The sequence below is a fragment of the Gymnogyps californianus genome, chromosome 2 (assembly GCF_018139145.2).
Source record: "Gymnogyps californianus isolate 813 chromosome 2, ASM1813914v2, whole genome shotgun sequence".
NCBI classification, from domain to species: Eukaryota; Metazoa; Chordata; class Aves; order Accipitriformes; family Cathartidae; genus Gymnogyps; species Gymnogyps californianus.
The window spans coordinates 104,787,265-104,807,860 of record NC_059472.1 but is presented as its reverse complement, the minus strand read 5'-3'; the positions used below and the strand labels follow the sequence as shown (position 1 = coordinate 104,807,860).

Genomic DNA, 20,596 nt, shown 5'->3' with positions numbered 1-20,596 from the left:
TTTGAGATATGAAATCTTCAAGTAGCCTTTTTTTCCCCTTGGGGATGGTGCCCTAACAAATAACAGCCTTACTTTTGGAGTTAGTTCACCTGCTTATTTAAGAACGGAGCGCAAAGCTCACCCTTATGTGAAAGACTTGACCTACTGTGATTAAGCAAGGTAAAAAAAAAAATTTTAAAAAATCGTTAATATTTCATATCAAGAACATTTTGTTTGCTTGCAAGTAGCCTTATGCTGCTTCTTTTGTTCTTATTAATTTGTTACGCTAGACGAGTTGAAGACCAAAGTCAGTGCACTTTTTCCTCCGTCTTGGAAAAGAACTCCACTCTGTTTACCCAATCCCCATTTTTGTGTCTGATCAGGTATTCTAATTAAGTGAATTGCCTTGATGACAATTAATTTAAAAACACTGAAATGGTGACTTTAAAATCTACATTATCCATTTGAAAATGTAGAATTGTATTGTCAGACGGTAGAGTTGTATCATAGAATTTTATGCTGGATTCCAAGGGTGGAAGGGAAAATAACTCATGGTTTTTGTAATACTGATGATATACTAACATTTTTTAATGTAAGTAGTGTAATATATAAATCAAAATGTGTTCTCACTCCTGCTTCTGCTTCAGTCAATTGAGTTCTTTAATTTTGTTCTTGTTGAAAATAATGTTACAAAAGATGAAGATATTGTACACTCTCTTGCCTCATTTACCTAGAATACTGTTCTTGCAGGAAGGATTTAAAATTTGTCAGTGACATTGAGAAGGAAATGAGAATGCTTGTGGAAGCTGTGAATAAGGTCAGTATTCAGATATTCTGTATGACTTATTATAAGAAACAGTTTAGTTTGGGGGGAGTCTGATGTTAATAAACTTTATTAATACTAATGGTTATGAGTTGACACTAGGTCTGTTTGGGCTCCAATAGAGCGCACAATTTAATTGTAAATAGAACAAAATTTTTAGGAGACATAGTAGTTCAGGATCACTTTGGTGACAGCCAAGCTTTGTTTAAAGATTCAACCCGTGCTGGGCTTTAATGCATCAATGGATTATCATTAATTTTTGGATATCCATTCATAAAGTATTAATAGTCAAAGGTGATGTTTAAAGGTTCAGACTTTGAGGAGGAAAGCCTAGGTTCTTCTGATCCCTGTAGTGGAACTTGCTTACAAATTTGTGGATAACTTCCTGCATTTGCCAGTGTGTGAGGTAGTCCTCCTTCTATAAGGAGACTCAGGTTCAGCCACAGTTGTTTGGCAGACTCCAGTATACCTAGAGATGTTGATACCACAGACACAATCATGGGTTTTTCAGTGAAAGCAGAGTTCCGCCTTCAGGCCTGTCAGGTTAGCATACTTCTGGCTTGCTGCTGCACCATGCCTGACCCAGTATATGTGGTTCAAAGGACAGTGTGAACCATACTATCCTCAGATGCCCTTAGCTCAAGAAAGAGTTAACCTTCTGTAGAAAGCATTAATTTCCTTCCCTCTACCCTCTGAGGACAGTTACTTAACTTTATTCCTTCTTTTTTATGTATGATGTTTCTTAAACAGTCTTTGTGCTTGTCCATTGTGACACAATGTTCTTACCCATTGTTTTCCACATTAGAATGAAAGTCTAAAAGGGGGCCATCTGTGTCTAATTATGTTCAGGGCCCTCCAGCCTCAGACTCTTTGTAATAGACGCATAGAACAGTTGTTATCACCTAAAAATAATTTGCCCAATGTTGTGTTGCCTGTGATTATCCTGTTTTACATATACCTTTATATACTGCCTTTATTATACACCCATATGTACACAAGTATGTACACACATATATATTTCTGTATACATGATAACTGCGTATAACCGATGTATATGCCTACACTAATATCAAGCCAAGATAATGTAATAGAGAAAAAAGGCAACCACAGATCTTCGATTTGCAATTAGTGACATCAAATATGACAGAACAAGAGAACCGGAGAGCTCAAAGCATCTCCAATGCTTTAGTTCTCAGCAGTAACCACCTATTTGTTAAATAATGATCCTACAAAGCAGACGAATGGTGTCTGTTAAAGAGCATCTACGTTGCAGAAGGGAATGAAAAGATGAAAACAAACCGAATGTGACAATCTCTTCCCTGTCTGACCTAAAGGGAGAATTACCCAGTGGTTACTTAAGCGTTTGTCATGATCAGGATGAACCAGTTAGGCCCACATGACAATTAAGTATCTCAGGGATCAGTTCTGTACCATCCTGCCCCTCAGGCTGTGGGGAATTGCTATTCCATAAGGTGCAAGAAGTCCCCAGGAGTCAAATTGTATTTAGAAGGGGAAGAGATTTCTTTCTGAACACCAAAGGCAAGTGACACAAGCTTTGAAGCCGTATATTATAATGCAAATGCAGATAAGAAATCATTCTTCTTTCATGAAGTCTTCAGTAGGCAAACCCAACAGTTACCTGAGGAGTTCCATGACAATCTCAATGTTCTGTCCCTAAAAATTCTCTATTTAGTTACATATTAACTTTCACAAGGCTGTCAAATTCCTTCTTGAAATGTTTAGATTCCTGATTACCAGCTTTCTGTTTAGATGCCCGTTCTAGATCTGCATTATTCTCATTGCTTACAAACTTCCTGTGCTTCTGCATATGAGCCCATTTGGTAATAGTAGATTGACTTGTGTCCTGCTACATGAGGCTGTAGTTGTTCCACAGAATTGCAGAATGTTTGAGGTTAGAAGGGTCCTCTAGAGGTCATCTGGTCCAACTCCCCTGCTCAAGCAGGGCCATCTAGAGCCAGTTGCTCAGGACCACGTCTAGATGGCTTTTGAGTATCTCCAAGGATGGAGAGGCAACAACCTCCCTGGGCAACCTGTGTCAGTACTCAGTCATCCTCACAGCAAAAACCTCCTGTGTTTCTGTTTGAGCTCGTTGCCTCTTGGCCTGTCTCTGGGCACCATGGAAAAGAGCCTGACTCTGTCTTCTTTCCACCCTCCAGTATGTCCATATCTCTCTTGTACTGGGGAGCCCAGAACTGGACACAGTACTCCAGGGGTGGCCTCACCAGTGCTGAGCAGAGGGGAAGGATCACCTCCCTCAGCCTGCTGGCAATACTTTCTCTAATGCAGCCCAGGATACCAGTAGCCGCCTTTGCCACAAGGGCACATCACTGGCTCATGTTCAACTTGGTGTCCACCAGGATCCCCAGGTCCTTTTCTGCCGAGCTGCTTTCCAGCTGGGTGACCCCCAGCATATACTGGTGTGGGGGGTTGTTCCTCGCCAGGTGCAGGACTTTGCACTTCTCCTGGCTGAACTCCCTGAGGCTCCTGTCAGCCCATTTCTCCAGCCTGTCAAGCTCACGCTGGATGGCAGCACGCCCCTCTGGCCTATCAGCCACTCCTCCCAACTTTGTGTCATTGGCAGACTTGCTGAGGGTACGCTCTGCCCCATCTTGCAGATCACTAACAAAGATGTTAAACAGGACTGGGCCGAGTATGCAGCCCTCCTCTCCCCCCAGGGTACGCTGCTAGTTACCGGCCTCCAACTAGACTTTGCACTGCTCATCGCTGCCCTCAGGGCCCGGCCATTCAGCCCGTTGTCAGTCCACCTCACTGCCTGCTCATCCAGCCCCTACAGCAACAGCTTGAGGGGCTATGAGGCTCTTATGGGAGACAGTGTCAGAGGCCTTACTGAAGGCTAGTGCTCTCCCCTCATCTACCAGACACGTCAGTTCATCGTAGAAGTTTATCAAGTCAGTCAAGCATGCCTTCCCCTTGGTGAAGCCATGCTGACTACTCCTGAGGAGTTTCTTGTCCTTCATGTGTCTGGAAATGGTTTCCAGGATGAGCAGCTCCATCACCTTCCTCAGGGATCAAGGTGAGGCTGACTGGCCTGTAGCTCCATGTGTCCTCCTTGCCTGTCTTGAAGATAGGAGTGACAGCATGTGTGGAGGCCATGCTCTGACATTCTTTTCCTTCAAAATGGTACTGTGTATGGCGTAAAAGGGAACATGTCCCTTGCACGGTAAAGTTAACCTGCTCTTCTACTCGATTCTTCTTGCATACCTTTTCTTTTTATTTCTGGAAGTCTCAAAGGCTTTATTTTCTCCCTTGTAAGAGTCATGTTTCATCTTGCAACCCACAGGTATTTATGTTGTCTTGGGCATGTCTCTGTACCTGGTAAGTGTTATCAGTGTTGCTCATTCAGGCCTGTGTCCAACCTGACTAAGTCAGCTCCCCCTTTTTATGTAGCCAAAGATTGGATTAATATGTTTGACATGGCATTATGCAAGGAGACTGTTTTTAGTTGTTCTTCTGCCATGATCCCCAAGTCCTCCTTATGCTTGAGTCTGTGTTCAGTTACTTGTTTATCATGACTCCTAAACACTTTCTGACTAAAGATGTGGCTTATTTTCTTTGTTTCTAGATGTAGAGCTTTACTTACTTGTATTAAAAGTATTTTGCATGCTAGTCTATCGAGCATTCAGGTAGCTCTGCCTGTATCAGTACTATGTCTTTCATACTGATTACTGTTACTTATGCTTACACATTTCACTTTGACTTTTTCATTTTTTGCACTGTGCCTTTGGAGATACCAACTTCAGCTTAACTGAATAAATGAGTAATAAAAAGAATTTTGATACTTACAAGTTTTAGCATTAATATGGTTCAGCTGTATCTATCATTATATGACTTTGCTTGCTTCGTGAACATCTGTTCCCCTAGACTCATCAGTATGTACCCATCTAGCATAGCAGAGTTGTCATCATTGAGATATATGTATATATATATAAGCAGACAAGACAGGAAACATCATCCAGCTGTGTCTGCATACAGACAAATTCTGATGTTTTTCTGAGCATGGAATCATCACCACTTTTTTAAAGCAAGCGTTACTAGTCATCATAAATAGGTACAGAATCTGTAGATTTTCTTCATTCAGATGCTTCATTCAATATGCTGGAAGTGTTGTAATAGGTGGGAGGTTTATTACTGTTCATTGCTAAGTAAAGATTATATCCTGACAGCATGTGATGACCCTGAAGACTTATGGACATGATTGACCACAGTTTCTGGTCTAGTTACTATTTGTAACTTCACTGTTTTACAATCTAAGAGGAGGCAGATATTAACCCTCTGTTTACAGGGTAGCTACAATGTACCTCCAGTGTATATCTTGCTGTATTACATGTCGTGGTCTTTATGTTAATTAGGTGACTGACCTTTTGTAAATCCACATTGACTATTCCCAGGGACCTTCTCCTTCATGTACCTAAAAAGGGCTTCTAAAAGAACTTGCTCTATGATTTTTCCTCAGGCTTTGAAGTGTAGCTGATCAACCCATAGTTCTTGGGTTGTTTTTCTTCTTTTTTTTTTTTTTGCATTAGCATAGTTGCAACAATTATGCTTCTCTAGTCATTGGGTTCCTACCCCATTCTCTACAATCTTTCAGAGATGATAGAGTGTGGGACATCGTCCTGGTCTCTCAGCACCCTTAAATGCACTGTCTGCAGTCCCAGGAACTTGCATAGGTTGGGATTTCTCCAGAAATCCCTGACTCAAAGTTATTCTACTACTGGTAGTTTGTCTTCCCCTTGAACCCTGTCTGTAGACCCAAAGATCTAGAACACTTTGTTGGTGACAACCAAGGCAAAAGCTGAAGCAGTGTCTTGAGTCCCTAAAGCAGACTGAAGCACTGAGTGTCGCATCCTCATCTGCATTTGCTGTTACGAAGTCACCCAACCCATTAGGACAGGGCTCGCAGGGCCCTGCTTTTTTGTTTGTTCTTTTACTGTTTATATAGCACTCAGTGTCGAATCAAGCATTATCAGTCTTTGTTAACTGAAATTAAAACTACAATTTTGTTTTCATTTAATAAAAAGTCTATTGATGCCATTACGTGGCAGATTTTGCAGGTAAATAGCCTCTTTGGTAGAGGGAAGTGATAAATAAATCTGACATCTTTGAAGCTATCTCCAATATGTGCATTGCAAAGCCAGTCTGAAAAATAAAATTAGATCTGATTCAAAATTGGCAGATAATTCTGAAAAATAAAAATTCAGAAAAAATAATTTTATACTGCTTCTTTGGGATGTAAGTAGAGTAGATACATTCAGGATTTGTATTTCAAACTTAAAAGATACATATGTGTGTGTGTATACTTTGAGGTGATGGAAACAATAGAGAACACAATTTAATTTTGGGGAAATAAATGGACATTTTTAGATGAGTTTTCTGTCAATACTGAGGTGTTAGCAATTTGTGGCACTAACTTTGTAATAGCTGCAAAATTTTAGAGATAGAAGTACTTTCTTTTTTCTTTTTTTCTTCCCCCTGGCCCCCCCGAAGGAAAACTTTACCTTTTTTTTTTTCTTCTTTTTTTTAACCTTTTCTCTTTAATCAGGGCAAGCATACAAAGAAGAGCCATTGTTACCCGCCAATGAACAGAGATCACCGCAGAATCATCCATGAATTAGCTCAGGTTTATGGCATTGAAAGTGTGAGCTATGACAACGAACCAAAGCGTAATGTTGTTATCACTGCAGTGAAGTAAGTAATTCATTATTGTTTTCAAATCTATTAACTATAGTTTAAATAATTGAATGTTTTTATCACTTATTGAAATGAGTTTCTTTACAATGCAATTTGCAACATGCTTCCAGTACAAATTTTTTTAAAGTAGTTTTTAAATTGATAATTTCATAGGCTTCTATTTCCACTAGTCAAGTAAATCTTCAGAGAAGAAAACCCAATTAGAAATAAAAACTAAGAAGAGATTTTGCAAGGCTGTTTTCCGTTCATCTTATCAGTAACTTTTTGTCTTTTTGACATCAGTTAAATTTGATAGAGGTATCAAAGATGATAAATGTTATAAAATTTTATGAAAACTAATTGCTGAGTTGAGAAGTCATATCTAAATTTGCACCTTCCTTGAAAAAATCTGGTATTGGAACTTACTTGTTCTCCATCTATCTGAACCTGCCACAGAGTATACTCCCTATTTAGTTAATGGACAAAGAGGGAGCTGGAATTACTGCAAATTGCAGAGATTTCTAAGCAAAAATGGAAATATTTGGAGAAGACCCACAGAATGCAGTTCATATTAGAGAATGAAATGACGAGAATATAGCTGGGGGAAAAGCAAGGTGGTTGCACTGGAGACATAGTATGGGAAGGCTTCCCAAATCAGGTATCAAGGCTTCCTTGGTTCTGCTGCTCAGTGAGCAGCATATTTAGTTTAGCACTGTCAAATTGTGGTTCTTTGACAACCAGTTGTTTTTAACTGTAGATACTGACTGTAGTTATAAAAAGACTGTCACCTTCCATGCTACTAGAGTGCCATGAGCTGCTCCTGCGCCTGTTCATGGGTTGGTAGCTTAGCTGCAATCTTGATTTCTTCCAAAAGAGAGGGAGTGCCACTTTGATACCCCTTTCTGTTTCCATGAAACAATTTAAGATACTCTTTTTGTTTCTAGTAAAGGAAGGTGAGAAAAGAGATCATATTTGAAAAAGCTTATTTAAGAAAAAGAAATAGATGGGGGGGTTGGGATGAGAAATTAGTGAAGAGGATGAAGTGTCAGAGAAAGGAGCAGGACAGATGACTATGCTTTAAAAACGAAGGTGTATCCTGCAACTTGAGAATGGGAGGCCTTCCTCTGTGGTTTTAGGAGAGATTGCACACTTGCTCCTTCCCTTGTGTTGTTCAGGGAACAGCGTACTGTGCAGAAAGCACATGCTGCTATTTCACCTCTGCCACTCTTACAGACACCAAGTGGTCTACTAAGAGTATTCTTCAGCTTCATAGCAATGTTTCTTATTTCACTGGATTCATCCAATGCTTCTTTTCATTGTCTTTTTATTTGCCACTTCTTCAAGACATAAAAGACATTGAAGCCTCAGACAAGTCATAGCTCAAGTTCCAGGAAGATATTTTTGAGTATTTCACAACAGCTTCTTCAAGTCCAGGGGCTAGTAGTCACCAGAAAGTCCAAATGGTTTGATTCATTTGTTTCATCCTGTTCTCAGCATTTCCCATGGATTTGTATTATGGGCTCCTCCGAGTATAGATAACTCAAAATGATACTAGGCAAAGAGACCATTCTTCCTCTTCGCACTCCCCCATTGTGTCATTGAAGTGGTAATGTCGCCATACAGGTTGGTCAGAGGAGTGAGAAAGTCTCCTTGGTGCTAAGAAAGCTTCTTCCAACCGGACTTCTTCCTCTTCTGGATATCTAGGAGCAAACACCACAAATCTGCTTTGCCCTCAGCCCCTGCCCTCATCATCATTCCACCACATCAGTAAGAGTTGGTCATATTAGCTGCATTAGAATCACTGATGTACAGCATTGCCAATATCTAACCACATAGAGAGCATTCCCAGTATTGACTGTCAAGGTTGATCTGAATTTACAGTTCTGGTGTTGTTTGAAGTATAAGACCCTGAGTGAATCCTTGCAAGTGCCCTTCTCCGTGCTTCCCTGTTGGTCATCTTTGCAGTCACCATCTTTTGAGCAGTTGCAATACCAGATTCCTTTTGAACCAGCTTCAAAGGTAATGTCCAGACTGGTATGGTGAAAAGGAGAAGGCTTTCCTCTCCAAGTTGACACATGCGCTTCGCTGTACTTGTCAGTGGTTTCTTGAAGTCTTTTACTCATATGAATTTCCTCCTCCTACAAATAACTCTGGATGCCAGAGCCTGTTAAGGGGTGTCTGCTTGTTGTTATGTAGTGACCAGTGTTTAAGCAGCTTGTATGGACTTGAGACATCCTGGAAGTGTTTTTGAGAACAGTTGTCCCTGTAAGACCCATCCTTTTCCTGTTCTTTCCAGGAAAAACAATAGGGTCAGTCTCTCTTCACAAACAAGGGGACTTTTCAGGAAGGTGACAGAGTCCCTGCACATTGTTCTCACCAAGAAAACCACATCCTGCCACAGTCTCATTGACATGTTCTCTATTATTCTTCTTCACCCAGGATTTTGTTTCCTTTCAATGAGGTCAGTCTGGAGACAGTTCAGGAGTGGTTATCTAGCTGCAGGCTACACAAGACCAACAAGAGCAAAGACCTTAAGAAATTAAAACCCCTGTAACTACGTGGAACACCCTTATCAGATCATGGCAGTTGCATCACAGAAGGCAAAAACTGTACATCCCAGTGGCAGGGTTGAAAGGAAATTATATGTTCTGAGGAAACAGAATTATTCTTTGGCTTCTTTAATTTTTTCTGGGCACATTTCAGTACTTGATCTCCAGGTACAAGTTCATTTTACTTAATAAAGTTAACTGTCTCTGCAACCTTTCTGGTATCTGGAATAACTTCACTTCTAATTTTGCAGAAGTTCTGATGACTTCCTGAAGGTACTCTATAGCTTTAAGGACTTTTATTCTGCCCTTCACTCTCTAGGAGTTTTCTCCTCTGCCATGAGGAAAAAGCTAACTTTCTCCCTACCTGCTTTGCAGTCACAAAGGCCTTTTCCAATGACTGCATCTCAACACTTCTAACCTCTAAGGCTTTTTGAGCAATTTAAGCACAAATAATGCTACAGGTCACCAGCCAAGGTGGTTTTAACAGCAGTCCTGCTCCAGAAAAGAGCTTCATCTCTCTCTTACGATTTTTCCCTCAGTCTTGACATTTTTTGCCCTGAGAATAGTATGTGTTGCCTCTTGACAGCTTATGACATAGGATATGTGAAGTCTAGACAATCAGCAGATTGTTTGAGAGCCACTTGCTTCATTATTCCACCCAAACTGTATCAGCTTTTGGAGACACTTCTCACAAAAACCTGCTCTGTCTGAAAGCTGAGGGATCATTATTGCAAGGCTATATGGAGTCAGTTCTGGACAGATTAGTGGGCAAAGAATTTTGTAGTAGTTCATACCAAAACAGATCAATGCTGATCCATCCTGGAGTTATGAAAATTGAACTTCCAGTCTTTAAGGAGAAGATAAGTTTGAGTTCTGATTTCCGCAGTTCAGTTTTATACAACAGGCCATCCTGTCAGCACTACCAGTGCCTTATAGTCAGCAAGTACTTATGTTCTCCTTGCTTTTCCCTGCAGTGCTGTTAAAAATTTGTCATCTCATCTTTGTTGCTTGGGGCAGCCAGTTGTCTTTTTTCCTTACTTTGAGAGTAAGTTAATAGAATGAAGAATGGCAACTTTCATATCAAAATGTCCAGAGTACTTGCAGAGCCTTTTGGTTCCATCTCCACAGTTCTGTTACAACTGATGATAGATAACCATGATTTACATTAGCAGGAAGGGAGGGTCTGCTTTCTTTCTCCTTTCTGGCAATTAATTAGTCAAGGGTTTTTTTTCTGTTGTACACCTATTTAGTTGAATTCAGTTGTTTGGTTTTCTTCCAGGTGAGCTGAATATGATTGGCTGGTTTTTTTGGTTTTGTTGTTGTTTTTTTTTTAAACCAATGAATAGAAATATTCACAGAATTTTGGGGAGATTGGAGTCAGTCTGGTATTGTCCTGTGTGTCACCAAGGTATACAGGAAGTGCTGTATGTTTTGCTTGAGTGTGAGTTGATAGATTTTCATCTCTAAAGCCTCTGTGGTTTCATGGCTGGACAGTCTGCATATCTCTTCTGGGTTTTTTTGGAGGGACACTGAATCTTGTCGAAGCAAAAACAGGGCTAGGCCTTGATGTGACCAAAACAAATTTAGTTCCAGGATCTCCTCTAACTGTCCACAAGGCTTTGATCCCTCCTCATTTTTAAAGGTTTGATATATTAACCCTCTACATCCTGGGAACATTTCACTTTAGGGCAGAGCTGCTGTATTTACTTTCTTGGAATGCGGGAACATTCTCTTTTCTCGTAAGATTATTTTTTTTTTTTTTTTTTTTTTAGCTAATTGTAGAAATAAGTGCACATGTATTCTTCCAAGTGTTCTGTTTTCTGCATTCCAGAACTCTCATTTATTTTCTTTTTTTACTACACAAAAGAGATTTAGCCTGATGTTTTAGAGTGAAGACAGGCACCTTACTTTGCTTGTGAAGGCCTTTCTAGCCTTTCTTTTTTTTGCCTATTTACCTCCAGTCAATTGGGTCTCCGTGTTTTTGCACACCACAGTTTATAAAAATGCAGGAAGACAACAAAATATTCTCCCATCTCCTCTTTTAGTCTTTTCAGGTAGAGCTCTACAGTTGAGAGGTAACTGAAATGACAGTGGGAGCATTTGGCTTTATATGCCAGGCTTGGAGCTAAAGGAGAGGAGGAGTTTTTACCCGTTTTATACAAGAGGGGAAAATTAGCTGTTCTCAACTGATACGACACCAATATACTTGCTGTTAGAATGTACATGTAAACATAATAAATCTTGAGAAAATTATGGTCAGTGGCAAGTAACTTTTTTTTTCCAAATAATGAATAATTCCAGTGTTGGGGAGATGGGGACACTTTTTGAATTGATGACCTATGTATGCAAGATTTTGCAGTTCATTTGAACAGGCTGTCAGTACTCAGTTTAAAACAATACTGAAATGGGGTCAGGGATCATCACTTCATATTTTAGTGGGCTTCTGACTTAACTTGAAAATGTTGTGGAGTTTTTCATCTGTGTTGCCACAATATCACAGGAATTGGCCATTATATTTTCAGAAGTGATGGAAACAAGACATGATGGAAATAAGACAAATATGATGGAAATAAGACAAATACTTAATCTTTTTAAGCTCTGAAATAGAATCTAGTGTTCATCTGTGTACTGATATGAGATTTCAACTGCTTAGAGCTCTGAGGGAGGTGGGGAAAAATATGAAATACCAAGTATGTGACAAACCATGGAACTCTTAACACATACACATTTCTGGAATTATAACAATACACAAGCCATCATTTTGCAGCATTTTTCACTATTTGAAATGTAATTTTGAACAAGATGAACTTGAAAGTAGGAATTTAATGTGATTAGTAAACACAGAGAATCTCATGGTCTAGAGGACTCTGTTCTGGGAGGAGTTTATTTAAAAGTTCATGAATAAAATAAACAAGGAGGAAACATTATTTAGTGATTGACATAGAATCATTTAGGTTGAAAAAGACCCTTAAGATCATAGAGTCCAACCATTAATTAACACTACCAATTCCACCACTAAATCACATCCCTAAATACCATGTGTACATGTCTTTTAAATACCTCCAGGGATGGCAACTCAGCCACTTCCCTGGGGAGCCAGTTCCAATGCTTGATAACCCTTTTGGTGAAGAAATTTTTCCTAATATCCAATATAAACCATTCAGATAGAAATAGGAAAGCAATCCAGTTTAGTGTACCAGAAGTAGTTCGGTCTTAAAATGTCAGTAGCATGGGTTTAGAAGAAAGTGCAAGAATGGTAAGAAATTGACCTTGACAAGGTTTAAGGATTTTAATTTATTCAACGTACTTGCCCCCAGAAAAGATGAAAAAGAAACTCTGAATGGAAAAGATGCTGATAGTGGAAGGTTTTTCAGTCTTGTGGTTAAATCGTAACAGTGACTGGAAATTAAAATAAAGCAAGCTCACTCTTGAAAGTGGCTCATGAATTTATAGGAAATTTTAAGACATCTCCACAGCCTATTAGAGATATAGTGTGTTTGGTAATTATTTGGATATTTTTTTTTTTTATTAGATACCTTTTTGGAACAATCTTTCTGGTTAGGTGTTTTTGGTTTGGTGGGTTTTTTGGTTGGTTGGTTTGTTTTTGGTTTTGTTTTGTTTTGTTTTTAAATATCCTTCCTCCTTCTCCAGCCAGTACAGCCTTTGGGCATGGACTGCCATACTGAAGTTGAGTGTGATTCACAGCCAATATATGCCTAAAGCGTATAAATATACATGCTAAAGTACACTGTTCTCCTGTATTGGAAAAAATCCTGCCCTGCATCACAGCCACAGGGTGGCCCTTGTGCTTGTCCCATCTGCAATGCAAGTGGGGTGCTTCATTGTGGGGTTGTGATCACATAACAGATTGTAACTAGTGTGGAGGGCAGGAAGAGCTGATTTTTTCTTTTTTTTTTTTTTTTTTTTTTTTCCCTCATGCATAATGTTATTTTTCTGATCTTGTTCACCTGGGCTAGCTGACAAGGAAGAGGCAGTGTTGCTGCATTGTTCCTGGGAGAGTGTTGCCTAGCAGGGCTACTTTGAGAGCAGAGTGATAAACAAGTTTAACATGACTTACTGCCAGAGTTTAAGAACATGTTTCCAAAACATTAGATAATACGCTGTGAAGACGCAGTGAACTGTGTTCACATGATGCCAAGTTAAGCTATTAAGTTGTTGCTTCAGATCTTATATCTGTTCTGTGAAAGAACAGATATATGTTGCCCTAGAATGCAAGTATTGCATTTTTGGTATTTTAACAGTTGATCATGTTGTGCATTTCATAGTAGAAAGGAGTTGTGCACTTCCCATGCAGAAAGGAAGGAGTCTGGGCACCAACACTCAGATCTAGTAAGCCACTTCTGCATCTTTTATAGACAGTGATCAAGAGACATTTAGAATACTGGATATCTTGTTCTTGGTAATGAAAATGGACTTTGCACACTATTGGTCTCTGTGGTTGGAAAATTAAATATTTGAATAGATAATTTAAGTATATGAGAATGAACTCTGACACCAGAACTGCTACTTACAAATGTAACTTTTGCCCAAACTTCTTAATGAATATAATTGCCTATTGAATTAAATAACCTTTCTTTTATTTCTCTAGAGGGAAATCCATTTGTCCAAGCAATACCTTAACTTCTGTGCTAGATAAAGAAATGCAGAGCAGGCCTCCACCTCCTATTCCTCATTACAAACAAACAGATAAGTAAGGAATTTGTTTTTAAAACAGTATTCTCCAATTTTGTGCTGAGTTACCTGAGGATAGTGTTCCTGAGCTTCAAATTTATACTCCCTGTTTCATTGTTTTCCCAACCCGCACACAGCTTTGGAGCTTGCAGCCTTCACTAAGATTTTCTTTCCACAGAAGTAAACCTGAAATGAAGTGCTAAGAAAATGTAGGCTTGACTGTGGTATAGGAGTAGTAATATAACAAATATTGTGGACTTTTAAAAAATTTTTTAATAAAGATTAGATAGTTGGGAAGAGATGGCTGTTTTGGAGGTTTGGGGATGTTTTTTACCTTTAACTGTTCTATGTAAAAGAGTAATGTCTTACTGGCATAAAATTATTTATTTGGACAGGTAGTAAATGTATTTTTCTTGTGTAGATATGACTACACAGTTGGCTAAAGGCAAACTACCATTTTTCTCAGATAGTGAAAACTACTGAAGATGGCATATATAAGGCTTGTTGGTGAATAGTCTAATAGAACAGTCTTTATTTTGTATGACCTGCCAGCTTCAGGTACCTGTAGTCATCTCATAGTTACGAATTTTTTTCATGGATGGCTTATTCTTTGTTCAGGTTTACCTTTCAGAACTTTTTTTTCCCCCAAGTTATTTCCAAATTAGCATTTGAAATCATGTTTTGTTAAGTACCATTTGCAGAAAGGGACAGCTTAATTTTGCAGTAACTATTGCAGTAGCTATTGGGTGTTTAAGGTGCTACTGGAATACAAAGTAGGCTGTTCTGAGAAAATTTAAATTGTTTCAGAACTAAGCATCTAGAGCAAAACACATGTCTAAAATGACTGCTTACGATGTAACTCAATGTGAATTTTAAAAAGGTTGTTACTCTTTATTTTCACTTACTTCTGTGGGATTCCTGTCTTCAGTGACGCTAGTGAAAGGGGGTTATGTGGCAAAATGAAATTTAAAAAGGGCTTTAGCCATTTATTTTTAATTACTGGAAGTGAAATTTCTTTAGAATGCTTAATTCTGCAAAATCTTCTGGAAGATCTCATACTGTCTTATGGAAAAAATCTTTACAGTGTTTGGATTTGGTATTACCATATATTTTTTGTTACTCTTGCTTTTAAAAGCGAACAGATTTGATCATCAACTCACTTCAACAGTATTTCTTTGGCTCTTTCTTTTAAAAAGGCATGTTGAACATTTAGTCTTCAGTACAGTATTGTTTTTGTAATAAATATTACCAGTAAATGGTATTTAGGAGGCTTTCTGGAGCATTAAGGTACTTCCATTAAAACATAATTTAGAAATGTATGCCATTTACCAATGCAGTGTGCATGTGCACACTGAGACATTATGGGAGTTTGTGATTTCAGTTTACTTTGTATCTTCTTTTTCATGTGGGTGAGTAACATCTAATATTCTTATAATTTCAGGAGCAGTGGAAACAGTGGTTTATCCAAACCATTAAAAGAAGAGCCAGTAATTGACTACTTTGATGTCCAGGACTGAAGTGATTGATGTAGAATTATGATACAGAAGCTTAGAGGTGAAGATACTAAGTTATTGTGTGAGGCACTTTTTGGTTATCTGTCAAATGATCAGTTGTTCAGCATATTCATGGTTTAACATCTAAAGTTAGATTGATTGTGATACTTTAAAAAGTTATGCATTTTTACAGTTTACGTAACTGCAAAATACCTAACAGTAGTATAGCTTTTTAAATCTGGGTTTGGTGCAATTTTTTATCTAATGTGCTGTCAGAATGATGTAGATTTCCACTGATGCCTTTAAAGTGAGAGAACTGGTAATCAAATATATTTTTGAGGGTAGTAAGAACTCAAAAGATTTATTTTGACGTATCTCATACAACTTAAAATGGACCAGAAATAATCTGTGTTAAAAACACTGATGGGAATATTGCTAGTGTTTTCATATTTTATTAATTCACTTTTGTGTTAATGTGGTAAATTTGGGAATTTGAGTTACTCTTCTACATGGAAGGAAATATAAAATTTAGTCTAAGTATGAATATATACACTAAATGCCCATTAAGAGCACAGACTCCTTTTGGTATCTGAAGAACCAGGATTTGGGGAAGGTGGGGAATTAAGACTTGTTTTGCCTTATCTCAAATTTGATGTGTAAAAAACCAAAACAAACATACAAACAAAACAAAACAAAAAACCCAACAACAACAAAAAACCAACCAAAAAAGACCCCACCCCAAAAAAAACAACACAAGAAAATTATCAATACTTTGTTATTCAAGACCTTGAACAAAATCAGACTTTATATATTATTTTGGTGTTCTATTTGGTTTAATTTGTATTTAGATATGTTAGCTTGATGGTCTTCTGGGGTTTTTTTTGCATGGTTTTATTGGGGGTTTATAATCTTTTTCTGTACTGTGCAAGCTTCAGGTGAATGTGTGAAGTTTGGTTTAAGTATGTTATGAATTTGGAACAATATTTGTAAAATTTATAAGACCATCTGTCTAAACTGTTTGGCAATGGAAGATCTTTGTTTTATGGGAGATGCCATAAACAAAATGGAATGATGATTTAAACAGTGAAAGACACCAAAGTGGTCTCATAGATGGTGAATTGTTTCCAGATGATGAGTTAAGGTAGGTGAGTAGCTCTCTGGGAGAGGAGATCGTAGGTCTGATCAGAAGAGCTGGCACAGCTCTGAATTTGAGTAATATCCGTTCACTTGAGAAGAAGGTTTTTTGAAATAATAGCTTTAGTAACTCTGACACTGATGCACTCTGTTTCTTGTTCCTTGTGGCTGGCTACATGTAGCACTAGAGGTGAGTCCCCTGTACAGCATCAGAGGCTGTTGCTAAAAGGGGCTTAGCATAATGAAGAAACAGATCTAGCAGAAGACTTGTTGATGATTTATTTTTCAACGAGCTCACTACGGTGTAGTGTGAGATTTGATGCCAAGAAAATAGAAGGCAGTTATCCATGCTTAGGTTCACTTATAGTTGTCACACAACCCTGAGCCTTATCTGTGAAGCATTCTGTGGCTACATTTCATCTTGAACAGCTTGTGAAACATGGAAGAATGAGCAGCAAACTCACAGACCATATCTGTCCCCCAAAATGTTTTGAAAATAAAAATGCATGCTGTTATTGCCTATGTCTGTAGGAGCTTATTATTTCACATAAAAATCTGCAGTCTTAAATGTTTCTAAACATTTGAAATGCATATGCTTCAGGTAGAACAGTTACCAGGAGGATTCTCAGCCCTCAAGAGTGTGTAGGCTTTTAATTTGCATGTAGTGGTTTAAATTGGTTTTACCTTTTTTGTCTAATATTTTGTGAACAGAAATGAAAAATAAATTAACATAGCTTATATTGCCCTTAATTTCTTAAGCAAATTAATGTTTGATTCTACAAGGTGTACTGCTTTGCTAAGCTCAGCTGAAGAAATAAGTTGCTCGGCATCTTTCCAGGAATGTATTCAATCCCTTCATTGTGAGGCGTGTATCTATTCCAGTGCTTGCAGACAAGTGCCAGCTCAATGTGGCCAGACAAAGGCTAATTCTGGTTTTGAAACTCAGAGCTATGTTAATATAGCTCTGTTTTCAAGCTAGTAACACCTGCTAGGGAGAATGTACATAGTTATACCGCAAAGGTAGGTTCTGGACAGGAGCTGGCACACACGTCTGGTGAGCTGAGAGTATAAAGTTAGATGCACATACACTGGAGCACACGCAGTTGGTATACCATAGGTAGACCTAACCTTACAGAAAACCAAAGTGATTTAGTTGATAATAAATGGAATAAAGCTGAAGCCTATTAACTTTTCACACAGTTTCACATGAATATAGCTAAAACTTCACATTTGCACCTCTGATTTGAAATTTAAAACTTAAAAGGTTTTAGTAGCATTATATTTAGGTCTACTCTTTGGAATTTTTATCAGATTATGGCTTTAACATAAAAATGTGAACCTTGGTGAGATGCACTTCAGCAGTCAAGTATTCTGCCACTGCTTTTAATATGAAAACCCAGGTAATCTTCAGCTTCTCAAGATGAGACTAATAATTATTACTGAATCTGTTCATACTGAAAAGTCATAATTCTCATCACTAAACCTCAACTACATGAATGTTAAAACATTTTTATAGATCTGTATGTTACACATCTCTAAATCATGGCTGTTGGAATATATCTGAAGTTATGAAGTAAGTCATATGTACAGAAACATTTATTTTGAAATGCATTTTAATAACTTCGTTAAAAACACGATACCGTACATTTACCCAGGAAAGTAATACCAAAAAGAAAGTATTGATGTCTTTCTTCCCAGAACACAGTTACATAGCCTTAAGAAGGAACTGAGCAAAGTTTAACAGTGGTGCTCTCCTCTCTGTTCTGGTTTGCTTTTGCTGCAATGTATCTGTGACTTTCATATGGAATAGTACTAAAGACTGTAGTTTTGATATCTGTGATAACTCATCTTCATATTGCACGTGTGCCTCATGGAAATATTTTTCAAATAGCTATTTTGTAAATCTGAGCTGGCCTTTACACCTTTTATCTAATAGAAGAATGAGTGGATAAAAGAAATCTTTGCATCAGTGAAGTCAGTAGCAAAAATCCTATTGACATCACTGGAACCAAGACTTAAGCTTTGATATGCTAGTCATTTTCCACAGCCCTAAGAATAATATTGTTTCTTGTAAATTTAGTTGAAAAAAGTACTCTGCAATAAGCATCTTTTGAAATAAATTATGTGATGTCAGTTGGAATTCATGCAACTTCATGAAGTGCTTTTAAAATTGTGTATAAACTAGGCAGATACTTTAGCATTTGGGCTGTGCTATTACCAGTCTATATTGTTTAACATGTTTAAAGTGCTCTGAATATTCAGTGCTTGGGTTTAACCTAAAGTTGTGTAAGATGCGTAAGTAGACTTCAATACCACTGTTTCTGTGGCAGTTTTGTACAGTATCTGCCGCATAATGAAATGAGCAAAGTAAAATTGTTCTAAAACACTTATTCTTAAGTTATTTGTTGAAAGTTTTATATTTTACTTGATTTTTTCAAGTTACTGGTATAAAATTACTTTCTTTATAAACCTGAAATAAACCTAAGTTGAAAGTTCAGTGCTTTGGAATTGTTCGCAAGCTTTTTTTTGATATTCCAAAGTTGGAAGACTGAAATATCACAGAGGAACAATAAAGATTTAAATGGAAGTTTGGGGAGTCCTTTTCCTCAAATTTTGAAATATGAGGTGTGATTTCCTGGATTTGAAGTGATTTTAAATGAATGCTGTAAGGGGAATGAAGCAAGTAAAGACTCCCCAGGAAATGGAGAGTAAGGATTACCCGCTTGCTACCTTCTTGGGATTCAGAAGTACAGGAGAGATAATTTTCTGAATAGAAATGTACATTTTGGTTATCTGAAAAATCCTTTACTATGTCAGCCTAAATGCTACTTGGCAATAAAATGTATGATTTTAACTCATTGTCCCTTCATTGTTGTTTGCCCACTGTTCAATTGTAATGGTGACTGTAAAGAGTGGTATGGGGCGAGGGCAGCAGCAGGGGTGGGAAGTGAGGACTAATGTCACTTAAAAGCTCCTGTGGGCGTTAGATTTAAGAAGACAAATTTAAGATGACAAATGTTGTGGGGGGGTGGGGTGGGTGAAAACTTTGCCAACACAGTTCAGTAGATGGCAGGGAGACTCAAAAAGCAAACAGCCTGAAAATCAGAAGTTTGAAATTATTTGAACTGCTTCCTCCTGAAACTTTTATAGTACCAAGTAATGCATCTCCAACAGCAAAAGCCACAGAAATGAAGAATAGCAGCAAAAAATTACAGTAGCCTGAGCTGATATTTCAGATGGAGTGCAAGATGGCTCAAAGAAGTTCAAGAAATTATCTGAGATTGAAGAGTTCTTGAAAGACAGCTGAAAACCTTTTGTCTTACTACCTCAACTGCCAGTAAGTTTGGACTTTCTTTTCAGGATATTTTGAAGGATGAATATGGCATGTTGCAGGTATATAAGCATTGCAAAACAGATCTTAATTGGAAATCTCTGCCTGAAAAGAATACTTGCACTTCAGTTCAGGACTGTCATTGACTAGAAGGTGACCAAACATGTCATCGTTATCAGTGTGTGCAAATGGCAGCAGAACAGACAAATCAATCTCGCTTTCTGTTCACTTATCTTGTTCATGTTTGGAAATAGTCATTCAAGTCATGACATGGTCACAACAGTCCCCTACTAGGTTAAAAACAAACAAAAAAATGCTTAGATAGATACTACTGTTCAAATGATGTTGGTTTTTGAGTATTTTAGACTTTGTAGATGCTGAATTCCTAGCAGAAGCCTTGCTACTTAACAAATGCTGTTCTCGTCCTTTACTAAGATGCTGAATTCATAAGATGGTTGATGTGCTAATTTTTATGTCTATACACTTGTTATTTAACCATGAACCAGAATGCCAGAGACATTAGAAAGGGTATCTTTAGAAGGGCTGTATTTTGGATGCTCCTGAGCTCTAGACCAGGTTTCTTAGTCTTTCTCATCTCAGGATTTTTGGAGGAAGTAGTGCAGCCTCTTGAGCAGAGGGAAGGAGACCACGTTGCTGCTATCCTGGGAGAAGCCAGGTCCCAGAAGGATTCTGGGATTCCTTTGGTGTTAACAGGACCCTGTTGCAGGTAGCAACATGTGGATCCTTCCAGCTTCCAGCCAAAGGATAGGTGAGTGCGCCTTCATGTTCAGTGGGCGAAATCTGCTGCTGAATATGCTTTGCTTCCTTCTAGAGCAGGGCTGTGGTGCCCTTTTACAGTCTAGACTTATGTCTTGTTCTGCCACCC

General features: G+C 38.2%; 1 protein-coding gene across 1 annotated transcript in view; it reads left to right on the top strand.

The window, feature by feature from the left end:
• The window catches only part of NFX1 (nuclear transcription factor, X-box binding 1), a 76,865-nt gene extending 57,641 nt beyond the window's left edge, over positions 1-19,224 (top strand). Inside the window, exons 21-24 of the mRNA XM_050890667.1 lie at positions 730-796; positions 6,384-6,529; positions 13,670-13,771; positions 15,194-19,224. Of these exons, the coding sequence (XP_050746624.1) occupies positions 730-796; positions 6,384-6,529; positions 13,670-13,771; positions 15,194-15,269 (391 nt within the window). The 3' untranslated portion in view covers positions 15,270-19,224. The remainder of the gene's footprint in view (positions 1-729; positions 797-6,383; positions 6,530-13,669; positions 13,772-15,193) is intronic.
• The last annotated feature ends 1,372 nt before the right edge of the window (positions 19,225-20,596 follow it).